The 17936-nt window shown below is 45.3% G+C and overlaps 2 protein-coding genes across 5 annotated transcripts in view; one reads left to right on the top strand and one right to left on the bottom strand.

Moving 5' to 3' along the window:
- LOC121582703 (allograft inflammatory factor 1-like) overlaps positions 1-17936 on the top strand; it is a 48563-nt gene that overhangs the window by 16469 nt on the left and 14158 nt on the right. Inside the window, exons 3-4 of the mRNA XM_041898720.2 lie at positions 4599-4665; positions 13401-13442. Coding sequence (XP_041754654.1) covers positions 4599-4665; positions 13401-13442 — 109 coding nt within the window. The remainder of the gene's footprint in view (positions 1-4598; positions 4666-13400; positions 13443-17936) is intronic.
- LOC123492579 (E3 SUMO-protein ligase KIAA1586-like) lies at positions 707-4128 on the bottom strand. Of its 4 annotated transcripts, none has more exons than XM_045225087.1 (3): positions 3238-4128; positions 2770-2865; positions 707-2609 (listed from the first exon to the last, which is right to left on the bottom strand). In XM_045225087.1, the coding sequence occupies exon 3, from the start codon at positions 2527-2529 to the stop codon at positions 709-711; it is 1821 nt and encodes a 606-aa protein (XP_045081022.1). In that variant the 5' UTR covers positions 2530-2609; positions 2770-2865; positions 3238-4128; the 3' UTR covers positions 707-708. The 4 variants fall into 4 exon arrangements, with proteins under 4 accessions (XP_045081022.1, XP_045081023.1, XP_045081021.1 ...); XM_045225088.1 differs by having other exon boundaries at positions 3308-4128; XM_045225086.1 differs by having other exon boundaries at positions 3986-4128.

Here is a 17936-nt window from a genome sequence, read left to right as displayed (position 1 = left end):
GCAGTAGTTAAGCTAATTAGCTGAAGTTTCTGACACATTGAAACCTCTTTCAGGTACATTGAAACCTGTTTCAGCATGGTCCCAATAATATCTCCTTTCCCCTGAAGTGTACACTAGTTCACTTCTTCCCACCATTCGAAAAAATATTGGATTGGTGGAGGCATGGGATAGTTGGAGTTTCCACCATATTTCTTATCCCAGTCATTTCAGTGGTGTAGTGGTCCCTGGAGAAGTGGGTATACTCTCAGTATTCACCTTTTTTTTTTTTAAGTAGTCCAGAAAAAAGCCCTGTTTTAGAAACAGTGACATGTAAGACTATGATTTAGTTTACCCAAAAATATGTAATTTCTACTTGCACACTATTATAAAATGATCATGACTTGATTAGGAGCAGTTTGTAGTTACTACTGGTCACAAGAGCAGCCTGGATGAATGTAAAATGTATTTATCATGAGGCAAACAGGAAATGGTGTTTCGATTATTTTTTGCACATTTATTTAAATAAAATACTTCAAATCTGAAGGTGACAATGCATCCTTGTTCATATTGCTATATGCTTTGTTTTGAACATGTTCATTTACAGTAAATCATTCAACAAAATATGTTACAACAATATTTAGTTAACAATTAACAAAATATATGCATTAACAACACATCAACAGTGATATACTCTCTCAACCCAGCACTGGGTTTCTGACCTTGCTCATACTACAGTATATTCCAGACAAATTTGCTTTCTGCAGGAGCTTTCACACTGCACTGTCTAGAACGCACCGAAGAGGCAGCACGATGGCTCTTCAACCAGGTCCTTGTATATTTTCTAGGATCAAACTTGGAAGTTGGTGGGCCGTTGATATTAATCATCATCAAGTTTGATATGTTTGAGATCAGAAGGACAGCCCTCTTGTCTGAGCTTATATTGTTCATAAGGCTAAAATTCCTCTCACACTCTGCTGTACCGACAGGGAATGTTTTCATACAGTTCATAAGTGGTTTTAGGTCCTTGGGCTCACTACTGGGCTCTTCCAGTAGGTCCCGCATCCCATTCAGTGCTTGGTCTGTGCACAAGTTAAATCGCTTGCACAGTCGCTTAACTTGTTCTTCACCATGGCGGATGCTGGGCTTTGATGGCCACTTACTCTGATCAAGGATGCTGAGGTCCATGATGGTCTCATCTTCAAAAGACAAGCGTTTCTCCAGATTGTTCACAAGGCTTTGTAAGAACTGGCCTGGATTGATAGACTTCAGCTTTGCATTTGTTTTCAGGGCTATAGACCGATACTCCCCAGTCTGTTTTGCTTCTAAAGCCTCACTATATTTCTCACCTGGACTCTCTTTGAATGACTGGATCACTCTGATTGAGCGTTTCAGCAGATGCTCTGCTCTGAGGAGCGTTATAGAACGAGACTGAAGCTCCTGTGACAGGAGACTTAGTTCATGGAGAGTGTCGTACATGAGGCCAAGGTCACAAATGAATTCTGGACTTTGAACACGGTCTAACAAACCTCTGTACATCTGCCTCTCTTTGGTGGACCTCATCTCATCACTGCAAGCATTTTTAAAGTGCTGCACAAGAGCTCCCAGGGATGTCCAAACAGCACGAACAGTCCGAAAGCTACTGGCCACCCAGCGTACATCCAAGATTCTGCCAATGCGAAGAAGTTGTGAGCCTACTTCAGCTGCTGCATTAACAAGTTCACGTTCATTTTTGTTTGACACACTATACAGAGAGTATAGCTTCTGGATAAAAGTTTTAAAGTGATTGACAGAGTTTACCTCATCAACTGCATCTGACACAGCAAGTTCAAGTCTATGGTTCATGCAGTGCCATACAAAAAGCTTTGGGAATCTCAAAGTCAGTCTGGTTGCTACTCCTGACTTCTTTCCTAGCATGACACTGGCTCCATCAGATACAAATGTTACCCAGTTTTCATGAAGCCACTCTTCTGTAAAGCCAGCATTAGTTAAACAGGTGAGTAACGCCTGTAATATGCCATCTGCTCTCTGATTTTCCAGTTCAACAAGTTCCAGGAATATGAACTCAGGGCTTTCTTCTTGAATTGATGCTTTAATAGAAACTGTCATGACAGCTTTGTGACTTAAAGAAGATGCCTCGTCAATTAGGACAGCTAACTTACTGGATGATGCTATAATGCTACTGATGATTTTGCTCTGCATCTCACTAGCAACATGTTGTATTATTTGTGTTGCACTGTAACGTGAATGAAGTATTGAGCCCATTTTTACACCATTCAGTTCCTGCAGCTCAATGAGGCTCTCATGGTCAGAAAAGGGTCGGTTCTTTTTGGCCAGATGGTAGGCTGTTCGAAACACAGCTTCAGTTTCCTTCATGTAGGACTCAGTCATAGTCTCCACTGCATTCTCAATGGCAGCTTCTTTCTGTTGCTCTGCCACCTTCACAGCCTGAGTGTGGGCCTTGGACAACGCATGTTTCCTCACCTTATTTCTCAAGATTGACAAACTTGTTGTTCTACTTCCCTGGCCAGACACTTGAATTTCAAAGTTCATCCATTCTCTTGAGAGCGATACACCTTGTCCTTGCTCCTTGTCGATCCCAATGGAGTTCACACTGCTACAGACCAGACATCCTGCGAAGCATAAACAAACAATGTAACTACTCCTGTATCCACAGCTGTACGTGTGCATGGTCCTTTACACACACACACACACACACACACACACACACACAAAGTTATCTGTGCCCACTGTTTCAGAAGTTACCCAAACTAGCAATCTACCTAAACTTACCCAATTTTTTGTTTTTGGATCCCAACCAGGGGTTCTTGGATTTGAAGTCTTCTGTTTGTTTAGCACTCCACAGGTCTGGCCAGTCATTATTGATGTCTACAGACAACAACAAAACTAATTATGCATCTCCCTGTCTCTCTCTCTCTCACACACTTACACACACACACACACACACTACTGTGATCACAATAGTCATCAGCAAGACATGGGTCCCCCTCTTTACATTAACAATCTGCATAACCAAGTGGAAATATTTTCAGCAAGTGAAGCTGAAGCATACAGGAGATTAGTGAGTGAAATACTTGGGAGAGTTTATTTAACAAAAAAAAAAACAAATTTAACACAAAATGTTATATAACAGTAGCATTGTAAAAAACAAACATGGATACAGACAAAATAAATAGAAGGGCAATAAAATAAATAACATCACACAGAAATTCAAAATGAGGCTTAATCTGTCAAAATCACCTTTTGTTACAGTGTGAGGCTTCACTTTTCAATAAACTGGAGATGCAATTTACTGCCTGTGTGTTCTGACCTGGTGGTGGTAGACTGGATCCTTCTCTATGCTCACACTGACTTGCCTGGCTAGCTCCCGGTTGAGAGCTGCCAGGGCTGCTGGTTTTAGGGGTGGGGTCTGCCTGGGCCTGATCTGGGCCTGATTTGTGCCTCTTTACAAAAAAAGTCTGCAATATCTCCCTTCCTTTTCATGGTTACCTGTCCCTATACAAAATAAGACAGCCTGATTAGACCTCAATATTGTTTTAGGCTGAATCTTAAACTATTTGTCCCCATTCTTGTGTTTTAACTTACTTAAAAATCAACTACCAGCTTAGCTACTATGCAATTAAACTAGATCATATAGGTTAGTTAGGGCTAAGTAACTTGGCTAATGTTATAATTTAGGGCTTAGTAACTTGGCTAACGTTATAATTTAGACCTTTACAATAATAAACAAGCTTCATAAACATTGAGATAATCAGTTTCATCAGTCTGGTATGAAATTCTTATGAACTGGGTTGATTAAACACTTACTGAAAACCAACAATGCCCCGGTTTCCCCACATTATCCCAATCTACGTAGCTAGCTTCATAACGTTAGCCGACTCGCACTAACTATTGGCGGCAACATCTCTTCTCCTCTAAATGTGCAGTCACTGGCAATTTGCCAGTAGTTTAAAATAATGATTCATTTGGAAACCACCTTAAAACTTACCTCAGAATGATGTCTTCCATCAACTGGGGTGGCACACCGCCGCTTGTGTCCTTTCTTCATCCGTTGTTTGGTCTGCTGCCGTTATCGTAGTCAAGTGGCACCGGCACCTGAGTTTTTTTTTTTTTTTTCACTGGCACCTGAGGTATTAGCGATATTTTCCTCGGCATGACCCGCCTACTCTGCCTCTGATTGGCTCATCAGTCCTCATGCCTAAAGTTAACCAATCTAATCAGTGAAAGCAGCGAGTACCAGCCAATTAGAGGCAGAGGAGGGTGGGTCATGGCTTCACTATCCCCGAGGAAGAAAATAGGCAATCTGACTCACAGATATTACTGAATGATGCGCATCAGGGGGGATTTAGAAGTGGGTATACGCAATGCTGACTGAAAAATAAGTAGGTATACGCCGTATACCAGCGTATACCCTGGACTACACCTCTGAGTCATTTCCTTATTAACCAGTGAAGAGAAGTGAAGTGCACACTTTGGGCAGAAGAAGAGATAATTGGGAGGTAGCCATGATCGAAACATTTGGTGGATCTGATACCATGTTAGACCTGATACTCTGCTGGGTTCTAAGATCTATTTCTCCCATCTTCCTTTCTCCTTCTTAGGAATACATGGAAGACCAGAAATACCGGGATGAGGAGGACCTCCCGGAAAAACTGGACTCTTTTAAAAGTAAGGAATTCTGCCAGGAAAGACCTACCCGGCCTGGAATATCTGATGTATCACTGTCCTATTTTAGCGCTTAATCACAGGAGTGGGAGTGAGTTGCCTGTAGGGGTGTGTGTACCATATGCCAATGTGTTTGTTTGTGCTGCCATCTCATTACTGTGTAAGTGTTGTTACGTGTGGGATTGCATGGTGCCAGGTCTACTTGGACAGGCAAACTAACAGCATGATAATGTAGTCGGTTATTGCTGATGTTTTCCTTTTGTGTCTGTTTTTTAGTGTCTGTGTGTTCTGTACTGATTTCTAAGTGGGTTGTGAGGCCCGATGGGTCCCCAGCAGTCCAGGCAGCAGGAATGTGGCTGCTCCTCTACTCTGGTTGTTGTTGTTGTAATATCCAGGGCTCTGGGGAACATGTGGTTATAGGGAGTAGAATAACAGTGAAACCAGGACCAGATTAACTACCATACCACAGCATTGAGACCGGGGCTTACCTCAAAGACTCCCAGATTCCTGCCATATAACTGTCTACATTAACTCTTGTGTGTTGGCGTGCGTGTGTGTGTCATCGTTCACGGACAGGTCTGAGAGTATGAGAGTTGCCAATCAGCGTAGTGTTCTCTGTGTGTGTGTGTGTTATACTTGTATGTCCTAAGATTATAAACATGGGAGACCAGACCTAGAAAGAGCCCCAATGCTGTATGTATTTCTCATACTCCTCAGTACAGTGCAGGAAATGGTGTATAAACATACAGGGTGCCAGGCAGGTCCTCAATGCTACAATCTCATTCTAGTCTCTATGGTATCTCACTGACCCCTGACTTCCTGTCCCCTGACCTTTGCCCCCTCTGTCCTCCTCCCTGCTGATTGGCCGCTGTGCTTCAGAGCTGGTTTGCTGTCTCACTTTAGATCTTGCGCTTCTAGATCAGAGCTCTGTCAACCTCTGAGATATGGTTAATAACACAGGAATAATATAGACCTATCAAAAGTTGTTACAGCAATTGTTTGGAGGTATTGTTCTTGTTTGAGAGAGAGAGCGAGAATGAACAAAGAGCAAGGGCAGCAGTCGAGCACAATACATTATTATTTTGAAAAATAATATATAATAATAATAATAATATGCCATTTAGCAGATGCTTTTATCCAAAGCGACTTAGTCATGTGTGCATACATTTTTACATATGGAGAATGACAGGATGCTTTCCATGTAGCGTCCCACAGTCTCAGCTGAGGCTTCAAACCAACCGCTTCAGAGGCTCCAGGGGTTGATGTCTCTCTCACACAAATATGTCTGTCAGAACAAACTCCTGACCATGGAGAGAAGAGGGAGGGAAAGAGGCGAGAGAGAAAGGGGTGGGGAAGAAAGCGAGACAATGTGTGACTGTCTGTCCTTGCCCTTATGCACACAACGAAGCCCGGAGAGGGAAATAGGAGGGCACAGGGAAAAAGGGGGATAGCGAAGGCCTCCGAGATAGGATAAGATACTTCACTCACCTTTGGAACATCAGAACATTGAGGAATGTAGAAGAGGACACGTGTTGTTGAGTTGACTATCAGTGTGTGAACGGATGGATGGATGATTGACAGAGGGCTTTAGGACAAGAGGCCCACTCACAGAGCAGTGTTTAGGTGGGAACTGGAGGAGGTTACGTACAGGGTCAGCATTGTCCCCCTACTCCCCCCCGGTTCATACGACGACACAGCTCAAGGCCGAGAGCGAGAGAGAGCGAGAGAGCGAGAGGAGAGCGAGAGAGCGAGAGAGAGGAGAGAGCGAGAGAGCGAGAGAGAGAGCGAGAGAGAGAGAGAGAGAGAGAGAGAGAGAGAGAGAGAGAGAGAGAGAGAGAGAGAGAGAGAGAGAGAGAGAGAGAGAGAGAGAGAGAGAGAGAGAGAGAGAGAGAGAGAGAGAGAGAGAGAGAGAGAGAGAGAGAGAGAGAGAGAGAGAGAGAGAGAGAGAGAGAGAGAGAGAGAGAGAGAGAGAGAGAGAGAGAGAGGAGAGAGAGAGAGAGAGAGAGAGAGAGAGAGAGAGAGAGAGAGAGAGAGAGAGAGAGAGAGAGAGAGAGAGAGAGAGAGAGAGAGAGAGAGAGAGAGAGAGAGAGAGAGAGAGAGAGAGAGAGAGAGAGAGAATTGGAATGGCACAGGGCAGTTCGCTACTTAATGAAGGATCTGACCTACACTCACCAGCCAGTTTATTAGTTACATCACCCTGTTCACGAAAATGGATCGTTCCTACAGACAGTGAGTCACGTGCTCGTGGCTTGCTTTATAAAGCAGGGAGATAGGCATCGAGGCATTCGGTTACTTTTCGATTAAATGTTACAATGGACAAAACTAGTTACCTAAACGACTTTGAGCGTGGTAAGATCGTCGGTGCCAGGCGTGCCGGATCCAGTATCTCAGAAACAGCCGCCCTCCTGGGCCTTTCACTAGAGGCCTACTCATCTGACTGGGGAAGTAGATAAAGGGCCTCATTGCCAAAATCCTCTTAGTATCACTTTAAGCTAATTGAGGCTGCATGGAGTTTCTCGTCCTACACAGTTACAAAAAACAACTCTATTCAGAATATAAAGTAGCAGCCTACCTGTTGGCTCTTGGATGTTGTAGCCTATCCTTCTCCTTTTAACTTTTAATTCCATCTTCCTCCATTGATTAGATATCTCTTAGCTTTTGCCCCACACAGAGGCTGTGACTGTAGCCTATTGCTGCTTTAATGACTTATGATTGGCCAACAACAACAAGCTACACGCGCCACTCTCAAAAAGCAAATAGCAGCAGCATAAATTATACAATTTCTCTCCCTCTACTGCAGCAGTCGCGTTTTGGATCTGTATGGTTCCTTCCAGACAAGTCAGTTAAAATGACACCTACCCGAGACCCGAGACCCGTGACAATCAGATCCGACCCAGACCTGTGACATTATTCTCGAGCCGAATCCCAGTTCCTGTTGCGTCATGCTGATGGCAGAGTCAGGATTTGGCATAAACAGCATGAGTCCATGGACCGATCCTGCCTGGTACAGGCTGGTGACAGTGTTGTACTGGTGTGGGGAATGTTTTCCTGGCACACGTTAGGTCCATTGATAACAATTGAGCAACAAACGTTTCCGACAGGTTGTAGAATCCATTCCCTTGAAGAATTCAGGCTGTTCTGGAGGCAAAGAGGGGTCCGACCCGGTACTTGATGGGTGTACCTAATAATCTGTCCGTATCGTAACAGTATCGTAACTTAAACTCAAGGCCAGGCCAAATGGGAGGGTCTGTTCATTGTTGGAAGGTCAGGATTATGGACCTACTGTTCAAATCTAATTTTATTGGTCACATGCACCGAATACAACAGGTGTAGACTACAGTAAAATGCTTACTTACGAGTTAAAAAGTAAGACAAATATTTGCTGAATAAAAAAGGAAATAGTAACACAATAAAAATAATAATGAGGCTATATACAAGGAGTACCAGTACCGAGTCAATGTGCAGGGGTACAAGGTAGTTGACGTAATATAGTATGTACAGTGAGGGAAAAAAGTATTTGATCCCCTGCTGATTTTGTACGTTTGCCCACTGACAAAGAAATGATCAGTCTATCATTTTAATGGTAGGTTTATTTGAACAGTGAGAGACAGAATAACAACTACAAAATCCAGAAAAACGCATGTCAAAAATGTTATAAATTGATTTGCATTTAATGAGGGAAATAAGTATTTGACCCCCTCTCAATCAGAAAGATTTCTGGCTCCCAGGTGTCTTTTATACAGGTATCGAGCTGAGATTAGGAGCACACTCTTAAAGGGAGTGCTCCTAATCTCAGTTTGTTACCTGTATAAAAGACACCTGTCCACAGAAGCAATCAATCAATCAGATTCCAAACTCTCCACCATGGCCAAGACCAAAGAGCTATTCAAGGATGTCAGGGACAAGATTGTAGACCTACACAAGGCTGGAATGGGCTACAAAACCATCGCCAAGCATCTTGGTGAGAAGGTGACAACAGTTGGTGTGATTATTGGGGGTGCTGAGGAGTATTTCTGTCTGTAAAAAAGGCCTTTTGTTGGGAAAAACTCATTCTGATTGGCTGGGCCTGGCTCACCAGTGGGTCGGCCTGGCTCCCAAATGGGTGGGCCTATGCCCAGGCCCACCCATGGCTGCGCCCCATAGATTAGAGCCTAATTTATTTATTTAAATGGACTGATTATCTTATGAACTGTAACTGTAACTCAGCAAAATCTTTGAAATTGTTGTATGTTGCGTTTTATATTTTTGTTTTGTGTGTGTTAATGAACATGCACCTGTGGAACGGTCGTTAAGACACACTAACAGCTTACAGACAGTAGGCAATTAAGGTCACAGTTATGAAAACTTAGGAAACTAAGAGGCCTTTCTACTGACTCTGAAAAACACCAAAAGAAAGATGCCCAGGGTCCCTGCTCATCTGCGTGAACGTGCCTTAGGCATGCTGCAGGGAGGCATGAGGACTGCAGATGTGGCCAGGGAAATAAATTGCAATGTCCGTACTGTGAGACGCCTAAGACAGTGCTACAAGGAAACAGGACGGACACCTGATCGTCCTCGCAGTGGCAGACCACGTGTAACAACACCTGCACAGGATCGGTACATCCGAACATCACACCTGCGGGACAGGTACAGGATGGCAACAACAACTGCCCGAGTTACACCAGGAACACACAATCCCTCCATCAGTGGTCAGACTGTCCGCAATAGGCTGAGAGAGGCTGGACTGAGGGCTTGTAGGCCTGTTATAAGGCAGGTCCTCACCAGACATCACCGGCAACAACATTGCCTATGGGCACAAACCCACCGTCGCTGGACCAGACAGGACTGGCAAAAAGTGCTCTTCACTGACGAGTCGCGGTTTTGTCGAAGGAATGAGCGTTACACCGAGGCCTGTACTCTGGAGTTTTGAGAATGATACAAGTATTGGTCTTCACAAAGTTCGCTGCTTCAGTGTTATGATATATTTTTATCAGATGTTACTATGGTATACTGAAGTATAATTACAAGCATTCCATAAGTGTCAAAGGCTTTTATTGACAATTACATTAAGTTTATGCAAAGAGTCAATATTTGCAGTGTTGACCCATCTTTTTCAAGACCTCTGCAATCCGCCCTGGCATGCTGTCAATTAACTTCTGGGCCACATCCTGACTGATGGCAGCCCATTCCTGCATAATCAATGCTTGGAGTTTGTCAGAAGTTGTGGGTTTTTGTTTGTCCACCTGCCTCTTGAGGATCGACCACAAGTTCTCAATGGGATTAAGGTCTGGGGAGTTTCCTGGCCATGGACCCAAAATGTCGATGTTTTGTTCCCCGAGCCACTTAGTTATCACTTTTGCCTTATGGCAAGGTGCTCCATCATGCTGGAAAAGGCATTGGTCGTCTCCAAACTGCTCTTGGATGGTTGGGAGAAGTTGCTCTCTGAGGATGTGTTGGTACCATTCTTTATTCATGGATGTGTTCTTAGGCAAAATTGTGAGTGAGCCCACTCCCTTGGCTGAGAAGCAACCTCACACATGAATGGTCTCAGCATGCTTTACTGTTGGCATTACACAGGACTGATGGTAGCGCTCACCTTGTCTTCTCCGGACAAGGTGTTTTCCGGATGCCCCAAACAATCGGAGAAGGGATTAATCAGAGAAAATGACTTTACCCCAGTCCTCAGCAGTCCAATCCCTGTACCTTTTGCAGAATATCAGTCTGTCCCTGATGTTTTTCCTGGAGAGAAGTGGCTTCTTTGCTGCCCTTCTTGACACCAGGCCATCCTCCAAAAGTCTTTGCCTCACTGTGCGTGCAGATGCACTCACACCTGCCTGCTGCCATTCCTGAGCAAGCTCTGCACTGGTGGTGCCCCGATCCCGCAGCTGAATCAACTTTAAGAGACGGTCCTGGCGCTTGCTGGACTTTCTTGGGCGCCCTGACGCCTTCTTCACAACAATTGAACCTCTCTCCTTGAAGTTCTTGATGATCCAATAAATGGTTGATTTATGTGCAATCTTACTAGCAGCAATATCCTTGCCTGTGAAGCCCTTTTTGTGCAAAGCAATGATGACGGCACATGTTTCCTTGCAGGTAACCATGGTTAACAGAGGAAGAACAATGATTTCAAGCACCACCCTCCTTTTAAAGCTTCCAGTCTGTTATTCTAACTCAATCAGCGTGACAGAGTGATCTCCAGCCTTGTCCTCGTCAACACTCTCACCTGTGTTAACGAAATAATCACTGACATGATGGCAGCTGGTCCTTTTGTGGGAGGGCTGAAATGCAGTGGAAATGTTTTTTGGGGATTAAGTTCATTTTCATGGCAAAGAGGGACTTTGCAATTAATTGCAATTAATCTGATCACTCTTCATGACCTTCTGGATATATGCAAATTTCCATAATCACAACTGAGGCAGCAGACTTTGTGGAAATTAGTATTTGTGTCATTCTCAACTTTTGACCACGACTGTACTGCCAAATTCTCTAAAATGATGTTGGAGGCAGCTTATGGTAGAGAAATGAACATTCAATTCTCTGGCAACAGCTCTGTTGGACATTCCTGCAGTCAGCATGTCAATTGCACGCTCCTCAAAACTTAAGACATCTGTGGCATTGCGTTGTGTGACACAACTGCACATTTTAGAGTGGCCTTTTATTGTCCCCAGCACAAGGTGCACCTGTGTATTGATCATGCTGTTTAATCAGCTTCTTGATATGCCACACCTGTCAGTTGGATGGATTATCTTGGCAAAGAAGAAATGCTCACTAACAGGGAAGTAAAGAAATTTATGCACAACATTTGAGAGAAATAATAAGCTTTTTGTGCATATTGAACATTTTCTGGGATCTTTTATTTCAGCTCATAAAACATGGGGTCAACACTTCAAATGTTGCATTTACATTTTTGTTCAGTGTGTGTGTACACAGTGAGGGAAAAATTATTTGATCCCCTGCTGATTTTGTACGTTTGCCCACTGACAAAGAAATGATCAGTCTATTATTTTAATGGTAGGTTTATTTGAACAGCGAGAGACAGAATAACAACAACAAAAATCCAGAAAAATGCATGTCAAAAATTTTATAAATTGATTTGCATTTTAATGAGGGAAATAAGTATTTGACCCCTCTGCAAAACATGACTTAGTACTTAGTGGCAAAACCCTTGTTGGCAATCACAGAGGTCAGACGTTTCTTGTAGTTGGCCACCAGGTTTGCACACATCTCAGGAGGGATTTTGTCCCACTCCTCTTTGCAGATCTTCTCCAAGTTATTAAAGGTTTCGAGGCTGACGTTTGGCAACTCAAACCTTCAGCTCCTTCCACAGATGTTCTATGGGATTAAGGTCTGGAGACTGGCTAGGCCACTCCAGGACCTTAATGTGCTTCTTCTTGAGCCACTCCTTTGTTGCCTTGGCCGTGTGTTTTGGGTCATTGTCATGCTGGAATACCCATCCACGACCCATTTTCAATGCCCTGGCTGAGGGAAGGAGGTTCTCACCCAAGATTTGACGGTACATGGCCCCGTCCATCGTCCCTTTGATGCGGTGAAGTTGTCCTGTCCCCTTAGCAGAAAAACACCCCCAAAGAATAATGTTTCCACCTCCATGTTTGACGATGGGGATGGTGTTCTTGGGGTCATAGGCAGCATTCCTCCTCCTCTAAACACGGCGAGTTGAGTTGATGCCAAAGAGCTCCATTTTGGTCTCATCTGACCACAACACTTTCACCCAGTTCTCCTCTGAATCATTCAGATGTTCATTGGCAAACTTCAGACGGGCATGTATATGTGCTTTCTTGAGCAGGGGGACCTTGCGGGCGCTGCAGGATTTCAGTCCTTCACGGCGTAGTGTGTTACCAATTGTTTTTTTGGTGACTATGGTCCCAGTTGCCTTGAGATCATTGACAAGATCCTCCCGTGTAGTTCTGGGCTGATTCCTCACCGTTCTCATGATCATTGCAACTCCACAAGGTGATATCTTGCATGGAGCCCCAGGCCGAGGGTGATTGACAGGTCTTTTGTGTTTCTTCCATTTGCGAATAATCGTACCAACTGTTGTCACCTTCTCACCAAGCTGCTTGGCGATGGTCTTGTAGCCCATTCCAGCCTTGTGTAGGTCTACAATCTTGTCCCTAACATCCTTGGAGAGCTCTTTGGTCTTGGCCATGGTGGAGAGTTTGGAATCTGATTGATTGATTGCTTTTGTGGACAGGTGTCTTTTATACAGGTAACAAGCTGAGATTAGGAGCACTACCTTTAAGAGTGTGCTCCTAATCTCAGCTCATTACCTGTATAAAAGACACCTGGGAGCCAGAAATCTTTCTGATTGAGAGGGGGTCAAATACTTATTTCCCTCATTAAAATGCAAATCAATTTATAACATTTTTGACATGTTTTTTCTGGATGTTTTGTTGTTATTCTGTCTCTCACTGTTGAAATAAACCTACCATTAAAATTATAGACTGATCATTTCTTTGTCAGTTGGCAAACGTATAAAATCAGCAGGAGATCAAAAACTTTTTTCGCTAACTGTATGTATGTGTGTGTGTGTGTGTGTGTATATATATATTTTTTTTGTGTGTGTGTTTATGAGAATGTTGTGGTGTGTGTTGTCTGATGTAGGAGTGTTGTTTATGTGACCAAGTGTCTCTGGGGAGGTATGAGGGGGTGTTAAATTGATTCACCACACTCCTTATTTAGTCTGCTGTGTGTTAACAACGCACGCTAACCATGCCGTTTTGTGCTGATTTGTTTTGCAGACAAATATGCAGAGTTTGACCTGAACGACCAGGGAGAGATTGGTGAGTAGTGGAACCAGCAAGTAGCCAGGTGCTCACCAGTGATACACAACTGCAGTGCTTCAGTCAGAACAAGGATCATTTACCCATTTGTGTTTGTGGGATCACTGAGCAGTAGTTAAGACCAATGTTCCCTCTAAGCTGCGCGCTGTAACCCAGAGACTGCCCCGCAGCTCCCCGGGACTGTCATGCAGAAATATCAGCACGAGATTAAACTTCACTCAACTTTGTAGAGCAGTGGTCACCTACCGGTCGATCGTGATCCAAGGCATTCCTAGTCAATCGCCAAACATTTCTGTAAAAAACACAACGATTAAGCCTTTTGTTCCAATTTTTTTAAATTAGTCTCGGGCTGTGGCGGTAGGTGCACCCGATTCAGTTGCCCTGCGTGCCGGGTAGGCGAACTGTTGCCATTTTGAACCCATTTCATGTGTCTGAAGATACAAACTCTGCCTTCCCAGCGGACCCAGAGAGCAAATCAAGTGCACTATAGGCCTACCGCTGGCCAATCGGATGGCTCAGAATACAGTGTCTGAAGTAACGTAGCAGGCATAAAATAAAGCTACTGCAAAGTTGATACTGTGAGATTTCAAAACGTTTAAAACCATGACTAGAGAGACTGTCAACGAATACAGCAAAGAGCTGCTGTTTTTATGAGTGAGTTCATGTTTAAGTTCTTACTCAGCACTGTCAACACTTTGTATTCAACACTTTTATAAGCCATAAAATGCGCGTTCTACCTATTTCCACTCAGCGCTACAACTTGCAGTAATGAATGAGTAGGAAAGTGTATCTATAGGCTTGCGTTGTTGTTATTAGCGGCTTGGGTCTTTTTTAATATCGAGATGTATTTCACTTTCTCTGGGAGAGCGGAGTGATGTTGAGAGGCGGACTCTCAATCTGCTGCTCTCTCCCTCCACTGAGACTGACCATCAGATGCAGGCACCATCAGCCAAGTAAAATAAAACGCAAATTATTTAAATGTATGCTCCCTCAGCTGTGCCTCACAAGTAATACAACAACGGATCTATTACCGGTGTGATCATATAGCCTACCTCAATTTTTTTTATATAATGTTTAAAAAAATGTCCCGAACAACAATGTGTTGGCAGGGCAATTCAAGCAAAGCCAATATGCGGTGATAATTACATTTACATTTACGTCATTTAGCAGACGCTCTTATCCAGAGCGACTTACAAATTGGTGCATTCATCCTATAGCCAGTGGGATAACCACTTTACAAATTATTATTATTATTTTTTTTTTTTTAGGGGGGGGGTAGAAGGATTACTTTATCCTATCCCAGGTATTCCTTAAAGAGGTGGGGTTTCAAATGTCTCCGTAAGGTGGTGAGTGACTCCGCTATCCTGGCGTCGTGAGGGAGCTTGTTCCACCATTGGGGTGCCAGAGCAGCGAACAGTTTTGACTGGGCTGAGCGGGAACTATGCTTCCGCAGAGGAAGGGGAGCCAGCAGGCCAGAGGTGGATGAACGCAGTGCCCTCGTTTGGGTGTAGGGACTGATCAGAGCCCGAAGGTACGGAGGTGCCGTTCCCCTCACAGCTCCATAGGCAAGCACCATGGTCTTGTAACAGATGCGAGCTTCAACTGGAAGCCAGTGGAGTGTGCGGAGGAGCGGGGTGACGTGAGAGAACTTGGGAAGGTTGAACACCAGACGGGCTGCGGCATTCTGGATGAGTTGTAGGGGTTTAATGGCACAGGCAGGGAGCCCAGCCAACAGCGAGTTGCAGTAATCCAGACGGGAGATGACAAGTGCCTGGATTAGGACCTGTGCCGCTTCCTGTGTAAGGCAGGGTCGTACTCTCCGAATGTTGTAGAGCATGAACCTGCAGGATCGGGTCACCGCCTTGATGTTAGCGGAGAACGACAGGGTGTTGTCCAGGGTCACGCCAAGGCTCTTCGCACTCTGGGAGGAGGACACAACGGAGTTGTCAACCGTGATGGCGAGATCATGGAACGGGCAGTCCTTCCCCGGGAGGAAGAGCAGCTCCGTCTTGCCAAGGTTCAGTTTGAGGTGGTGATCCGTCATCCATACTGATATGTCTGCCAGACATGCAGAGATGCGATTCGCCACCTGGTTATCAGAAGGGGGGAAAGGAGAAGATTAGTTGTGTATCGTCAGCGTAGCAATGATAGGAGAGGCCATGTGAGGATATGACAGAGCCAAGTGACTTGGTGTATAGCGAGAATAGGAGAGGGCCTAGAACTGAGCCCTGGGGGACACCAGTGGTGAGAGCACGTGGTGCGGAGACAGCTTCTCGCCACGCCACTTGGTAGGAGCGACCGGTCAGGTAGGACGCAATCCAAGAGTGAGCCGCGCCGGAGATGCCCAGCTCGGAGAGGGTGGAGAGGAGGATCTGATGGTTCACAGTATCAAAGGCAGCAGACAGGTCTAGAAGGACAAGAGCAGAGGAGAGAGAGTTAGCTTTAGCAGTGCGGAGAGCCTCCGTGACACAGAGAAGAGCAGTCTCAGTTGAATGACCAGTCCTGAAACCTGACTGGTTTGGATCAAGAAGGTCATTCTGAGAGAGATAGCAAGAGAGTTGGCTAAAGACGGCACGCTCAATAGTTTTGGAAAGAAAAGAAAGAAGGGATACTGGTCTGTAGTTGTTGACATCAGTGGGATCGAGTGTTGGTTTTTTGAGAAGGGGTGCAACTCTCGCTCTCTTGAAGACGGAAGGGACATAGCCAGCGGTCAAGGATGAGTTGATCAGTGAGGTGAGGTAGGGGAGAAGGTCACCGGAGATGGTCTGGAGAAGAGAGGAGGGGATGGGGTCAAGCGGGCAGGTTGTTGGGCGGCCTGCAGTCACAAGTCGCGAGATTTTATCTGGAGAGAGAGGGGAGAAAGAAGTCAAAGCATAGGGTAGGGCAGTGTGAGCAGGACCAGCAGTGTCATTAGACTTAACAAACGAGGATCGGATGTCGTCAACCTTCTTTTCAAAGTGGTTGACGAAGTCATCCACAGAGAGAGAGGAGGGGGGGGGGATTCAGCAGGGAGGAGAATGTGGCAAAGAGCTTCCTAGGGTTAGAGGCAGATGCTTGGAATTTAGAGTGGTAGAAAGTGGCCTTAGCAGCAGAAACAGATGAAGGAAATGTAGAGAGGAGGGAGTGAAAAGATGCCAGGTCCGCAGGGAGTCTAGTTTTCTTCCATTTCCGCTCAGCTGCCCGGAGCTCTGTTCTGTGAGCTCGCAATGAGTCATCAAGCCACGGAGCTGGAGGGGAGGACCGAGCCGGCCGGGAGGATAGGGGACACAGAGAGTCAAAGGATGCAGAAAGGGAGGAGAGGAGGGTTGAGGAGGCAGAATCAGGAGATTGGAGGGAGAAGGATTGAGCAGAGGGAAGAGATGATAGGATGGAAGAGGAGAGAGTAGTGGGAGAGAGAGAGCGAAGGTTGCGGTGGCGCATTACCATCTGTGTAGGGGCAGAGTGAGTAGTGTTGGAGGAGAGCGAGAGAGAAAAGGATACAAAGTAGTGGTCGGAGACATGGAGGGGAGTTGCAGTGAGATTAGTAGAAGAGCAGCATCTAGTAAAGATGAGGTCAAGCGTATTGCCTGCCTTGTGAGTGGGGGGGACGGTGAGAGGGTGAGGTCAAAAGAGGAGAGGAGTGGAAAGAAGGAGGCAGAGAGAAATGAGTCAAATGTAGACGTAGGGAGGTTGAAATCCCCCAAAACTGTGAGGGGTGAGCCATCCTCAGGAAAGGAGCTTATCAAGGCGTCAAGCTCATTGATGAACTCTCCAAGGGAACCTGGAGGGCGATAGATGACAAGGATATTAAGCTTAAATGGGCTAGTGACTGTGACAGCATGGAATTCAAATGAGGAGATAGACAGATGGGTTAGGGGAAAAATTTAGAATGTCCACTTGGGAGAGATGAGGATTCCTGTGCCACCACCCCTCTGACCAGATGCTCTCGGGGTATGCGAGAACACATGGTCAGACGAGGAGAGAGCAGTAGGAGTAGCAGTGTTTTCAGTGGTAATCCATGTTTCCGTCAGCGCAAGGAAGTCGAGGGACTGGAGGGTAGCATAGGCTGGGATGAAGTCAGCCTTGTTGGCAGCAGAACGGCAGTTCCAGAGGCTGCCTGAGACCTGGAACTCCAGGTGTGTGGTGCGTGCAGGGACCACCAGGTTAGAGAGGCAGCAGCCACGCGGTGTGAGGCGTTTGTGTAGCCTGTGCGGAGAGGAGAGAACAGGGATAGGCAGAGGCATAGTTGACAGGCTGTAGCAAATGGCTACAATAATGCAGAGGAGATCGGAATGAAATGAACTAAACATCAGGGAAAGGAGAGAGCGGGGCCTCCCTCACCACAACTCCCAAATATAACTCTCCCAACTTCCACCTCAGAGACTATAATTGTTTCACTGAAACACCCGAATAAAACTCTCCCAACTTCCACTTTAGAAATTAGAATTGTTGTAAACTACAGCGGTTCAATGTTTCAAGGAATAGACTCAACTTACTTTATTCAGCTAGCTAACT

This window comes from Coregonus clupeaformis, chromosome 15 (assembly GCF_020615455.1).
Source record: "Coregonus clupeaformis isolate EN_2021a chromosome 15, ASM2061545v1, whole genome shotgun sequence".
In the NCBI taxonomy this organism is placed as follows: domain Eukaryota; kingdom Metazoa; phylum Chordata; class Actinopteri; order Salmoniformes; family Salmonidae; genus Coregonus; species Coregonus clupeaformis.
This window is presented reverse-complemented; position numbering and strand designations above follow the sequence as displayed.